This window comes from Engystomops pustulosus, chromosome 9 (assembly GCF_040894005.1).
Source record: "Engystomops pustulosus chromosome 9, aEngPut4.maternal, whole genome shotgun sequence".
NCBI lineage: Eukaryota > Metazoa > Chordata > Amphibia > Anura > Leptodactylidae > Engystomops > Engystomops pustulosus.
In genome coordinates this window covers 94,633,822-94,646,986 of record NC_092419.1, presented here as the reverse complement: position 1 = coordinate 94,646,986, position 13,165 = coordinate 94,633,822, and the positions used below count along the sequence as shown (strand labels likewise).

Here is a 13,165-nt window from a genome sequence, read left to right as displayed (position 1 = left end):
AAGCTCTTGTGTCACCCCCTCATCCTCATAGACTGTAAGCTCTTGTGTCCCCCCTCATCCTCATAGACTGTAAGCTCTTGTGTCACCCCTCATCCTCATAGACTGTAAGCTCTTGTGAGCAGGGCCATCACTCCTATTGTACCATATGACTGTTTGTACTCTGTAATGTAATATTATATTTGTATATGTCCCCTATGATTTGTAAAGCGATACTGAAAATGATGGCGCTATATAAATAAAGATTGTTATTACTTTCTGCTGTTTCGAAAGCAAGTCTCCAGCATAGGAGACTCTAAATCAGGTCGCTAAGCCATCAGTGGTTAACCGGTGACCTGCCTCAGTCCTCTAGTGTTGGACCAGAAGATCTAAACAAATCTACCTACCTAGCTGTGGGTAAACCAATAGTTTTTTCATTTACTTTTAAACTTTGTTTCATATACTCTAACAGAGGGAGGGTAAGCATGCTTGACCCTCTTTACGATCACGTGTAGAGCCTAAAATTGCTTTTAAGGAGATGATCACGTAACAGAAAGTTGCACAGAATGAAGCACGACTCACCTGAGACTCATACGGAAGAAATGCGATGTTGATCTCAGTTAAGGTCTTGATAACTTTGGATGCTCGTGACTTCACCAGCTCATTAAATAGACTGTCTGGACAAGCTGCGGAGAGATATGTTACCCAAAAGTCAACCGTGGAAAAGATAGAGAGTGGGATGATGGAGACACAATACATGGAGGGAGACTGAAGGAAGGTTGGTGTTAGTGATACACTTACAGTCAGTAAAGAAGACGTGTGCGGCTTTGTACTTAGCTGATGGAGGATCTTTGAAGTCATTGATGAGAGAATGAACAGACTGCAAGAGAATGAAGCAGTGTAAGAGACAGGGGCCAGGAAAGTGCATGTCAAATGGGCAAAAATATGGGGTTTCGGGGGAAGATGCTGAGCACTGCTGAAGAATCTTTTGTTTTTTATTCTTCAAATGACCATAGGCTACAATCTTTATTTCCATAGCCTAGTATTTTTTCCAGAAATGTATAAGGATATCGGGGAATTAAGATGACATGAGGGAGGGAGTAGCTAAATCATCATCACTGCCTAGATTATACAGTATATTCACAATTTGGTATGAATTAGTAAAACATATAGGATATACAATCTCTTCAAATTGTGAAAGTGTGAAGTGAAAGTTAGTAAAGAGGCAGTGTATAAGTAAAGGGTTAATCTGAGCACAGACACGAATGAAAAGACACAACAGAGTAACATATAACATATAAGGGAGCCCATTCTATGTGCGATATAGACATACTTGGCATGAAATAATTGTGGGGCCTTAGCTCTAATTGCTATTATTACAAATGGAAACTATAGGTACGTCTTGCAACTAGTGCATACTACATATGGCCTTCCCTGGGGGGACCCTTATGGACAAATGTTTGGCAGTGGCCTTGCGGATTTGCAGGTAAGTCTGTGCTGTACCTCTCTCTTACCTGCAAAACCGTGTTCCTAATATATAGCATCAAACATGCTTTACTCTTTGGTCATACCAATAGCTTATTAAAGCAAGGATCTGATCAAATGAGGCATCCACCACACCCCAGTGTGACTCAGGAATAGCTGTTCCCAATAAGTAGATATACACTCAATGGCCACTTTATTAGGTACACCTGTCCAACTGCTCGTTAACACTTAATTTCTAATCAGCCAATCACATGGCGGCAACTCAGTGCATTTAGGCATGTAGACATGGTCAAAACAATCTCCTGCAGTTCAAACCGAGCATCAGTATGGGGAAGAAAGGTGATTTGAGGCCTTTGAACGTGGCATGGTTGTTGGTGCCAGAAGGGCTGGTCTGAGTATTTCAGAAACTGCTGATCTACTGGGATTTTCACGCACAACCATCTCTAGGGTTTACAGAGAATGGTCCGAAAAAGAAAAAACATCCAGTGACCGGCGGTTCTGTGGGCGGAAATGCCTTGTTGATGCCAGAGGTCAGAGGAGAATGGGCAGACTGGTTCGAACTGATAGAAAGGCAACAGTGACTCAAATCGCCACCCGTTACAACCAAGGTAGGCAGAAAAGCATCTCTGAATGCACAGTACGTCGAACTTTGAGGCAGATGGGCTACAGCAGCAGAAGACCACACCGGGTGCCACTCCTTTCAGCTAAGAACAGGAAACTGAGGCTACAATTTGCACAAGCTCATCGAAATTGGACAGTTGAAGATTGGAAAAACGTTGCCTGGTCTGATGAGTCTCGATTTCTGCTGCGACATTCGGATGGTAGGGTCAGAATTTGGCATCAACAACATGAAAGCATGGATCCATCCTGCCTTGTATCAACGGTTCAGGCAGGTGGTGGTGGTGTCATGGTGTGGGGAATATTTTCTTGGCACTCTTTGGGCCCCTTGGTACCAATTGAGCATCGTTGCAATGCCACAGCCTACCTGAGTATTGTTGCTGACCATGTCCATCCCTTTATGACCACAATGTACCCAACATCTGATGGCTACTTTCAGCAGGATAATGCGCCATGTCATAAAGCTGGAATCATCTCAGACTGGTTTCTTGAACATGACAATGAGGTCACTGTACTCAAATGGCCTCCACAGTCACCAGATCTCAATCCAATAGAGCATCTTTGGGATGTGGTGGAACGGGAGATTCGCATCATGGATGTGCAGCCGACAAATCTGCGGCAACTGTGTGATGCCATCATGTCAATATGGACCAAAATCTCTGAGGAATGCTTCCAGCACCTTGTTGAATCTATGCCACGAAGAATTGAGGCAGTTCTGAAGGCAAAAGGGGGTCCAACCCGTTACTAGCATGGTGTACCTAATAAAGTGGCCGGTGAGTGTATAGCAGTCATACAAATGATTGAAGAGTTGCATGTCCTTACTGGCACAGCAGAACTATGTAGGTGCGTTCACACGTTGCAGTTAAAACTGCATCGCAATCGGCTTTGAGGTGGTTTTAGGTGCAGTTTTGTCAGTTTAACAGGTGAAAGTTTTTGAACAGGTGAATGACATTTGTGGAGCAGGTTTCCCCTTCAAAATCAAATTCACTCCTTCAGTTCATGTCTTTCACCTGTGAAATTGACAAAACTGCACCTAAAACCACCTCAAAGCTGATTGCGATGCAGTTTTAACTGCAACGTGTGACCGCACCCGGAGGACCCTTCCTCATTAATGCAGGGGCACAGTCATTAGATCCGTTAATAGCATGGCATCATAGACAGTGGTAATATTACCTTTTCAGAGGGTGTGATCAAATACACGGCCTCCAGGCTAGGAAGCGGCTCCCTCCGCTTATTAATGTCTTCGACAACTGAAAAACAAATTATTGAGATGACTAAAGTGTTTGCTAATTGCTATGATGATCTTACACATGATGACTGTGATTTACCGTATATACTCAAGTATAAGCCGAGATTTTAAGCACAATTTTTGTGCTGAAAATGCCCCACTTGGCTTATACTCAGGTATATAAAAAAATAAAGTTATTATTAAAAATAAGTTTATTTGTTAAGGGGGCTCTTTAGTGGACATTTTATTAATAGAGGCACTCTGCTGGATGTTTTATTAATGGGGGTACTCTGCTGGACATTTTATTAATGGGGGTACTCTGATGGACATTTTATTAATTGGAGTGGCTGCTGTGGGCATTTATTCATGAAGGGGAAACTACTGGACATTTTATTATAGACTAGTGGCTGCATTTCCCACCCAAGGCTTACACCCGAGTCAATACGTTTTCCTAGTTTTTCGTGAAAATGAGGTGCCTTGGCTTATACTCGGGTTGGCTTATACTCAAGTTATTATATGGGTCTCCCTAATATGTCCGCTTATAAGTGTCTGCAGGGGGATCCAAATACTGTGACCCCCAATTTGGTCGACCACGATTGTCCCTTAGTGTACCATAAGAATAAATGACTTGTTTGCTTGCCTTAAGAATGCTTAATTTATATTTATGGTACTTTAGGGACAATAGAAGTGAGTACAGCGCAAATGAGAAGTCCTTGCAGACACATGATCTGTTGATCCAGGGGGTTCCTAGCGATTGTACCCCCATTAACCACTTATTTCCCAGATAGAGGATAGGAAGTGTATTTACAGGAAAAAACCCTATAAAGCCCTTTAACCACAACAACAGCCCTATAAACGGTTGTTCAAATATTTGCCTGCTAACATATAAAAGACAGATGCTATTTAATCAAAAAACTGAGTGTGCAAGTCATCACCCTACATGAAAAGGCTGATAAAGTAGAAAAAGGGAGCAGTTGTTTGCCCAGAAAATTACGATGAGGCAGACATTAGGTTTAGTGTGTTTACAGTTATATAAGTCCCTGTCGGCTTATGGAACAATCCTCTGATGTCACCGCTTACTTGTAATTCCTTCAGTCATGATGTCTGTCATCTTACAGCAGGAAGACAACATGCGTGTGCTGAGCTGATCCACCACCAGCACCTGCGGGAACAAACCACAGCAAATATCAGTACCCTACAGTCCAAAAGGGATGGCTATAACATCCCCATTCTGTAATACATGAAACCCCTTCATCAGTACCTTCCATTCTCCTTTCTTCTTAACCTTCCGTATTACATCGTGCATGATCTCTGCAAGAAAAAGAAAAAATTTTTTGGTTAAATCTCTCAAAAATGCTGCAGTTGACATGAAACCAACCTCTAAAGACAGGGTCTAATAATCAGTAGCTTCCTAATAGTCACAAGAATGAGGTCCCATATACTTTCATATACTAGCTGAGGGTATGGGGACCCCCAGAACAGTATGACCAATGCAAGGTAATGTTAATGTAACAAATAAGTATTTTTGATGATTCAGCTCATCTGGTTCCACGCAAAGCTGCTGCCGGTGCACATACTTCTAAGCTAGGGTCAGTGATGTGTCCAGCATCCAGGCAAAAATATAAGAAATATTTTTAAAATGTAAATATTCTCTAGGAAGATTAAAACATTGCTATAGAAACAACTTTAAAAACTTAATGGTGGCATTAACCCATCTACGGCACCATTATGTTTTAAAAAAAAAAAGCAATGTGACACAACTGAGGTTTTTTCTGGAATATTACAGTATGGCTAACCCAAGGATAATATTCTGGATGCATGCTCCAACCACAAGGGGGAAGCAAACAGTATACACATGTATGCAGTTCCCATTACTAATTTAATAGGATATGCCGCTTCTGTAATGCTCATGGGAGTTATGGAAGTGGTTACAATCTATTTTTCTTTTTTTGTTATTCCTGTTCATCAGGGTGGGACACTCAAGCATTTATTTCTATGGGGAACATGTATCACTAACATTGCTTTCTTCTTCCTTTTTTTTTTAAAAATTTTTGTAAGACTTTTCACAGTTTGAGACTTTTTAGGCGCAGAATGAAGTAGCGTACCAAAGTTAGCTGCCTCCAGGATTGAATGCAGTGGCCCAGATGTTTGTTCAACTTGTGCGATTTTGGGCTCTAAAGTTGCAAAACAGAGCATGCTAGACCCAATCTTACTTCCGCAGTTATTATTTGGGACTAAAAAGTCGCACAGCCCAAAAAGTCGCAAAAGTGAGACTAAACAACAACTCATCACATGTGTCACAAAGGGAAAAACTTAAGATACATTGCAATGATTAAGTAGGCCAAGTTCAGGAAACTTGAAAAAGTGGCAGCCAAAAAACTGTGATACATGTGCCCCCAACCCTTAGAGTGATGCCACGCTTGCCGTTTTTGGTCCTTTTTTAAACATGTGTTCTCAGTCCATTTTAAAACCACATGCTTTTTAAAAATGCATCCGTTTTTGACTGTTTACCATGCGTTTGGCTGATTACAACCTGTTTATCTATAAAGATAACTGGAAAAAACTGACAAAAACAGTCAAAAACTGCATGCTTAAAAAAGAAATAAAAAAAACGCTTAGTATTTTCTTCGCTAAGTGTATTTATTTCCTATGCACAAGATGGGGAACGTGTGTTTGACAGCTTGGGGGCCAGCCACTGGGACCCCCAGAACAGAGGCCTATGAGTGCCCATATGAATGTTGATCTGGTTAGCATGCATCAGACTCCTATAGAAGTGAATGGTAAGGCATGTAGTTATTCATATGAAGCACCTGCAGGCCCCTATTATCATGATAGCGCACAAATCATAAGAATAGATTTGGAGGGGAAAGGATTGAGAACGAGGTGCGATGAGAAGCCGCACTATGGTACGTCAGCCATAAGCTTCATCATCCCACCCTAATAGATAGCATAGTATGGGGAATGTCACATTTCTGGCAGAGGCGCTTAGCTCCGGTAACACGCGCTCCAGCTATGCTAATATGTGACCTCATTCTTTCTCATCCCGACTCCATGTCCCTCCTACACAAACAAGAAATGACATAAAAATATCTGTACTCTACAATTTACACTGCAGCTGGGGATGTCACGGGGGAGATTTTATTTATTAAGAAGCAAATCCACCCACGTATTAAAAATGGTACCACACGCCCGGCAATATGGGTCGGTCCAGATCGTGCAATGTGAATAAGCAACACAGTGTTGGTCCTTGTTTACTTAAAGGAGGTGTCTGAAACTTAGATATTTTTACCTTTAAGGGTTATTATGGTAATAAGACGTTATCCCAATTTGAAGTCGCAAGGCAGAACCTGAGGGGGCGTGCATTCTCCTTTGCATCCCCTTTAATTCATCTGTATTAAAAGAGGAGTCTTTGGGGCATTACCAACGCCACTGTCAACATATGTCACATATGCCAAAATATTTTATATGTCAGGCAATACTCCTGGCATGAAGTAATTTGATTATTTATGTAAAGGAATGCCTTCTGTGAGTTTGGGGGTATAAAAAACATCACCAGTAAAAATAGCAAAAACATAAGGATTTTGAAGGAGGTGATATATGCATATGGAAACAGTTGCCTTAGGACACCATTTTGCAGTGATTTTATTGTATAGTAAACTGTTTCAAAAACCTAAACAAGGACATTGTCTGTGTCAGCCATTTTGTTTGACCTGCATTATCATGGGAGCCTTTGGGGGCAACCTATACCACAGTATGCCTATACAATGGGGGGTTTGGAGGCCTATACAATGGCATATGTTAAAACCTGAAGGAAACCATCAGCAATACAAAAAAAAATACAAAAAGAACTGTAAAATCAACAGATCTTCCCGCATCAAGAATGAAGACTTTGCCAATTGAAAGCCACAATTAAATTACCGTGATAACACCATGTTAATTCTTTTAGAAGTTAATCTGAACTAAATTTAGGCGTAGTGCGCCACATTATCCAACTCAGCGGTCCTGGGCAAAGCTATTAATTGGCATTGTGAGTGACGGTCACGTACCCAGCCATTTCCAGAGTAAGAGTTGTCTATTATCATGTATGATCCCTGCAGTTATTACCAGGTAGTCACACCATTAATATGATGTGTATTTAAGGCAACTCTTTAAGTTAAAGTTTTATTTAGGGGTCCCTGCTCCCTAAGTAAACAGTGCACTGTCCTACTGACGCATCCCAACTTCTCCGAGGTAAATATTCATTGATTTGTTAATTTAAGTCAAGTAATACCTTCTGTGAGTTTAAGGTATTACATGGAAAAATGCTTGTATTCTTTACAAGTAAATAATAGATAAAACCACCTCAGGCCACCATTTTGTAGTGGTGTTTCTGTAAGGTGCATGTAAAGTCACCCTAAAATATGTAAACAAGGACAGGGCCTGTCTGTGTCATCTGTGTCAGCCATTTTGTTTGATCTGAGGAGGATGAATAGAGATGAACACCTGCTCTGGATAACACAGCTCGCCCTGTAATGTGTACAAAGCAGACCATATAACAATACTGTTTATTCACCCACTGCATACAAACAGCAAGGCCCTGTGATATGTGCTGTCATGGCCCAGTGTTATCTGTGGTGGCCATGATTACAGAATGGAGGAAGAGCAATGACGGAAGAGGCCCTATATAGGTGATTAATGGCTGTGTCCTCTGAGCTCAAGCTGATTAACCGCTTACAATCCGTCATTAATGGGGTTGATAGAGGGTAATATGATTGTGTTGTGGAGAGGAGACTGACACAGCTGTTCCATCCCGTCTACAGCAAGTATAACCCAACAAACCCAAAAACATCAAACAAAACTGTCGGAATATTGTATTAAAAATCAAACACATGAAAACCCCACCGTAGGGCTTATTCCAATTTCTATCACTGATTTTGTGTTCTGTCAATGTTTTTCACACAGACCAGTTTCTATTTCTTTTTAAAAAATTTTACTATGATAGACTGCGGTTTGTACACCTATTAAAAAAAATATATAAAATAATGCGCCGAGACAGCAATGTTGTACTGCACCATGCAGTTATGTCTCAGGCACATATGTAATCAGAGGTGTGGACGCTGGATCCTGCTTCCCCCATTGGCTTATTAAAATGGGTTTATGGGGCTACTTTTGTGTAGTGGGGCTACTTTTGCTGACTGGTATATATATATATATATATATGTCTGCCTTTATGATACATTAAAAGACTGCCACTCAATAGTCAAGCAGAACTGCTACCCCAGTACGGTGTAGTTCTGGCCTAATAGCGCCGCTATAATAGTAGCTACAGCTCATGCATCGCCCTTGAAGTCTTCTACACCGTGATAATATTATTTCACACGTGAACATCACATTCCAGCTTTCGTCATATTTCTCTTCTAGTAAAATTAGAGAATTCACAAGGCATCCATTTTTCCAGTGACCACAACATTGTTGTCGTTTACACTTAGAGTTCACATAGACAACAGTAACAAGAAACCCCTTGGCCCCTAGTCATCTAAAACACTACAATCGATACCACTGCACCCCATAGAGTTACGCCCCCTGAACACTGTCAAAACTGTATTTTTTGCACAATTTTTCGCATATTTGACCTATGGGCTATTATGACCCACTTAAGTAACTAGATCAGTGAAAAAAAAAAGCTATTTTAAATCATTCTAAAAAGTATTTTTCTTTCCGAGGGACTTACTGTAACCACATATTACAAGGTAACCCATTTATATGAATGGGAACTATGTAATACCTCATTTCTCCTGTGAGAAATCAATGGCTGCCCTTGAGGGACTTCAATGGGAAAATCTGCAGAAAATTTCTGATTGCAAATAATCTGAGTGAAATAATCACATTTACTAGCAAACCACCAGTAAATGCAATGATATCCCCTTTTACACCACTACCACATCAAGTAGACGTGGCGAGGTCAGCAGGTAAGTGGGCCTTACGCAGGGCGTTCATACCCCATGCCTGCGCACTCTCTTGACTGAAAATTCACAAGCTATGGCACAATTTGCCGATGGAAGCAAAACTATCACAAAATAAGATTTGCCACTTTTATGCAAAAATTCTGTGATTCTTAAGGAAATTAAACACCATGGGCCAGATTTATAAAAAGTGACTAAGTGCCGTCTGCCTCATGAATGTGCACCCTGCACTGTTCTGGAATGTGCATCATATTTTTTTTGGGTGCACCTTTAACATACAACGTGCAACACAATTCAGTCGAGACTGTTTTAAATGTGTCGCAAACTCTGACTAAGCTCTAACATCCCCTTCTTATTTTTTCTTTCTTGTTGGCACAGTGCAGCCGCAACACAAAATTGGCCCAAACACTTCTTAAATACATGTGCAAGCTCCAAAGACTTTTTTTCCAGTGCACAGTCCGACAAAAAACTGGCACAGCCAGTTTAATAGATCTGGCCCAATGGCCTCCACTGTACACTAGAATAGGGCCACCAAAGGTAAGGCCTGCATTGGGCAGTGGTCTTGCACGTGTACTACCATAAACTAGAACATAACAGCCAAACAATGTTTTTGGCCAGCCATGAGTCACTGAATGGGGCAGTACTGAATATGTCTGACCACTGCATTATTCAGCCTCCTGATTACTTCAAAATGAGGGGCTTGGGCTTGGGACTGGGGTCCAAGCAGCAAGGACTCCAGCAATTGAGTCTTAATAAGCTACCCTGTCAACGGATAATAACTGTGAAGAACTCCCCTTTAAGCCAATTTCTTATGTCTCACTAATTGAGATTTTGGAGGTCCGATCAATAATAGTGACGCACTGACTGCGGAGCATGTGACACATAGGGCCAGCTGTATGACGCTTTCCATGTTATAAATTATGGAGAAGCAGAACATCTGCTCAGACCTTCCTCAGGATGTGCGGGGAGTATGACCGTTCCTATATATCCAGAGACAGAGTCATAGTATACATCAATACAAAATACCCATCAATGCTCCTCCACGGCCATACTGTGCCAACAACATCGCACCCAACAATCTTCCTACAAAACTCGTTATCCCTTTAAGACTTGACCCAAGAAAAGAAATACAAATAAAATAGAAACTAAAAATACCCAAATCACACCCAGAATGATTCAATGTTGCTATTCCAACTGCTGCAGAACCTCATATCAGATACTTTGTGAAGTATTTACATATTAAGGTTCAATTACAGGTTCAATTGAATATCACATCAATCAATTAGTATTTGGTACAATGTACAAACATCCTCTCATCAAAGAGGTTCTGCAGCATCCAAAGATACATTAGAATACATCATTGACTGCCTTTAAAGTCACCTTGGACAGTGTGACCTTAATTAGGACCCTGTGGCCTGTGCATTTCTACTGTCTCATGTAATAATGTTATACATGGGGGATATAGTAGGGGAGATAAACATTATAATAGTATATGGGTGACAGTTCCCCAATAGAGCACCTCCTGGAGATGTAGGGTGAGGGGCAGGGGTGGGAGGTGGACCAGTGATGTGTGAAGAGGGATAATGGGAATGAGGAGATATATGGACAGGAATGGGGAGGGGATGAGGAGGAGTCAGGTCTCATGATTGATGATGGTGGTGGTGGCACTATGATATTCTACTATTACTAGGGGGGATCCTGGCATCATCTATGGCACAGGACTGCAGGATAAGATGGAGTATGGGATGAGCCATGGATGATGGGGAGACTGGTGGAGGAGGGAGGGGATGGCATGGATGGATGACTGATGCTGCAGCCATTACAGGGGATGATGGTGACAAGTGCATGGCATGGAGATGCAGGTACCAGGAGGGTGGATGGGGTATACAGGCTACACAGGGTATACAGGAGAGGAGATGGAGGCAGAAGACAAGGGCTGCTGCAAGATGCAGGCACATCCGCAGGACACAGGGAGGGGTCTCCATGCACAGACCTGCACACCCAGCCATAGCATCCCTGCACCTGTGCCCACCCTCCCCCGACCACACTCACTTTCTCCCACCACTGCCTTCAGCCCGCTGGGTGCCATCCTGACCCGATCCAAGCGTCAGACCCGATCCAAGAGAGAGAGAACCGACTGCAGGGGAGAGGGAGGAGAGAGCTGGAGGTCCAGGAGGAGGGAGGGGGGTGAGGATGGAGCAGGAGGAGGGAGGAGGCTGCTATCAGCTGACCCGGGGAGGGGGGCTGCAGCACAGGGAGGGGAGGGGGTGACAGCTGTACCATCACCTACATGTACAGTGCTAGCATGGAGGATGCATCTCATAGCCATCTAGATCTAGCCTCCTCACTTCTATCTAATTATCTGTGTATTTCATATCTAGCCATCTGTCTGTTATGTATCTAATTATCTATCCATCTATGTATATATTGTCTATGTATCTATCCATCTATGTATTGTCTATGTATCTATCTCATATCTATCCATCTCTGTATTGTCTATGTATCTATCTCATATCTATCCATCTCTGTATTATCTATGTATCTATCTCATATCTAGCCATCTGTCTGTTATGTATCTAATTATCTATCCATCTATGTATCTATTGTCTATGTATCTATCTCATATGTATCCATCTATGTATTGTCTATGTATCTATCTCATATCTAGCCATCTATATATTGTCTATGTATCTATCTCTATTTAATATCTACTATAGTTATCCATCTCAATTCTTTTCCTACCTATTTTTATTGATCTCTATTTTCTCTCATACTTGTCTGACATCTCTTATGTAGCTTTTCTATTTCTATTATCCCCAGAAAAAAAAGATATTTCTTTTATAAATACCGGAAGCAGTACACAGGTAACCCTATGAAAAAAAACAAGGCTGATTCATCTTCAATATGTACAGTAAATAGCGCTGATGTAAACTGAGGTTTCTATCTACCTATTCAGATGCACAAAATGCGGATGTGTGATATCCGTGTGCAGTCAGTATGTCATGCATTTTTTCACATGCTCAAAAAAAATGATGGGTTTCTAATCTATTTTCTGCACGGCCCAGTTGGTTGCCCAGTCCCAGTTTTCTAGTTCTGTCCTGCCTAGTGGGAGGTATGTTCCTGGGACATCCTCTGGACGCCGACAGAGCTGATTGCAGTGATGATGCAGGTTGCAGACAGCTCCCAGCACTCCTACTGTTCTTCTGCTTCTGTATGTAGCAGAGTCGGTAGTTGATGACTTCATCTGATGATGTCATCCCTGAGGACTTTACTGCTACACAAAGCAGAAGCAGAGGTAAGGGGTGCCTCTGCTGAGGAATGGGGAAAGGTGAGTATTTGTGTCTGTTATTTTACTGGATGACACAATAGGTGGAGAGCACTTTAAGAAGGAGCACTGCTGGGGGGCACAATAACAAGGGGAGTTACTGGGGGGCACAATAACTTGGGGAGCTGCTGTGGGGCACAATAACAGGGGGAGTTGCTTGGGCCACAATAACTGGGAGAGCACCCGAGGGACACAGTAACTGAGGGAGCTGCTGGTGGGGAGCACAATAACCGAGGGAGCTGCTTGGTGGTAGAGCAATAACAGGTGGAGCTCCTGGAGGGGCTTAATAAGAGGGGAAGCAGCTGGAGGGGCTTAATAAGAGGGGATGCTGCTGGTGGGGCGGACATTAACAGGGGATCTGCTGGGGGGGGCACATTATGAGGGGAACCTACTGGGGTGCACAACAAGAGGGGGTTTTAATATGAAGGGGAGCTGGGGGCACAATATCGGAGGGGTTACAATGTAATAGGGAGCTGTGGGACACAATGTGAGGGGGAAATGAAGGGCTCCAAGTGGGGAATTATATTATCTATAGTGAAGAAAAAGCAGCACACCAAAAAAAAAATTCTTTCTTTACATATTTTGCTATTT

General features: G+C 42.2%; 1 protein-coding gene across 2 annotated transcripts in view; it reads right to left on the bottom strand.

Annotated features, from left to right (window-relative positions):
* Positions 1–11,460, bottom strand: part of STXBP1 (syntaxin binding protein 1) — a 30,240-nt gene extending 18,780 nt beyond the window's left edge. For both annotated transcript variants that reach the window (XM_072123879.1, XM_072123880.1), the window contains exons 1-6: positions 11,302–11,460; positions 4,569–4,618; positions 4,388–4,469; positions 3,253–3,329; positions 778–856; positions 559–662 (exon numbers count right to left, since the gene is read on the bottom strand). In XM_072123879.1, the coding sequence (XP_071979980.1) occupies positions 559–662; positions 778–856; positions 3,253–3,329; positions 4,388–4,469; positions 4,569–4,618; positions 11,302–11,338 (429 nt within the window). In that variant the 5' untranslated portion in view covers positions 11,339–11,460. The remainder of the gene's footprint in view (positions 1–558; positions 663–777; positions 857–3,252; positions 3,330–4,387; positions 4,470–4,568; positions 4,619–11,301) is intronic.
* Between the last annotated feature and the right edge of the window lie 1,705 nt (positions 11,461–13,165).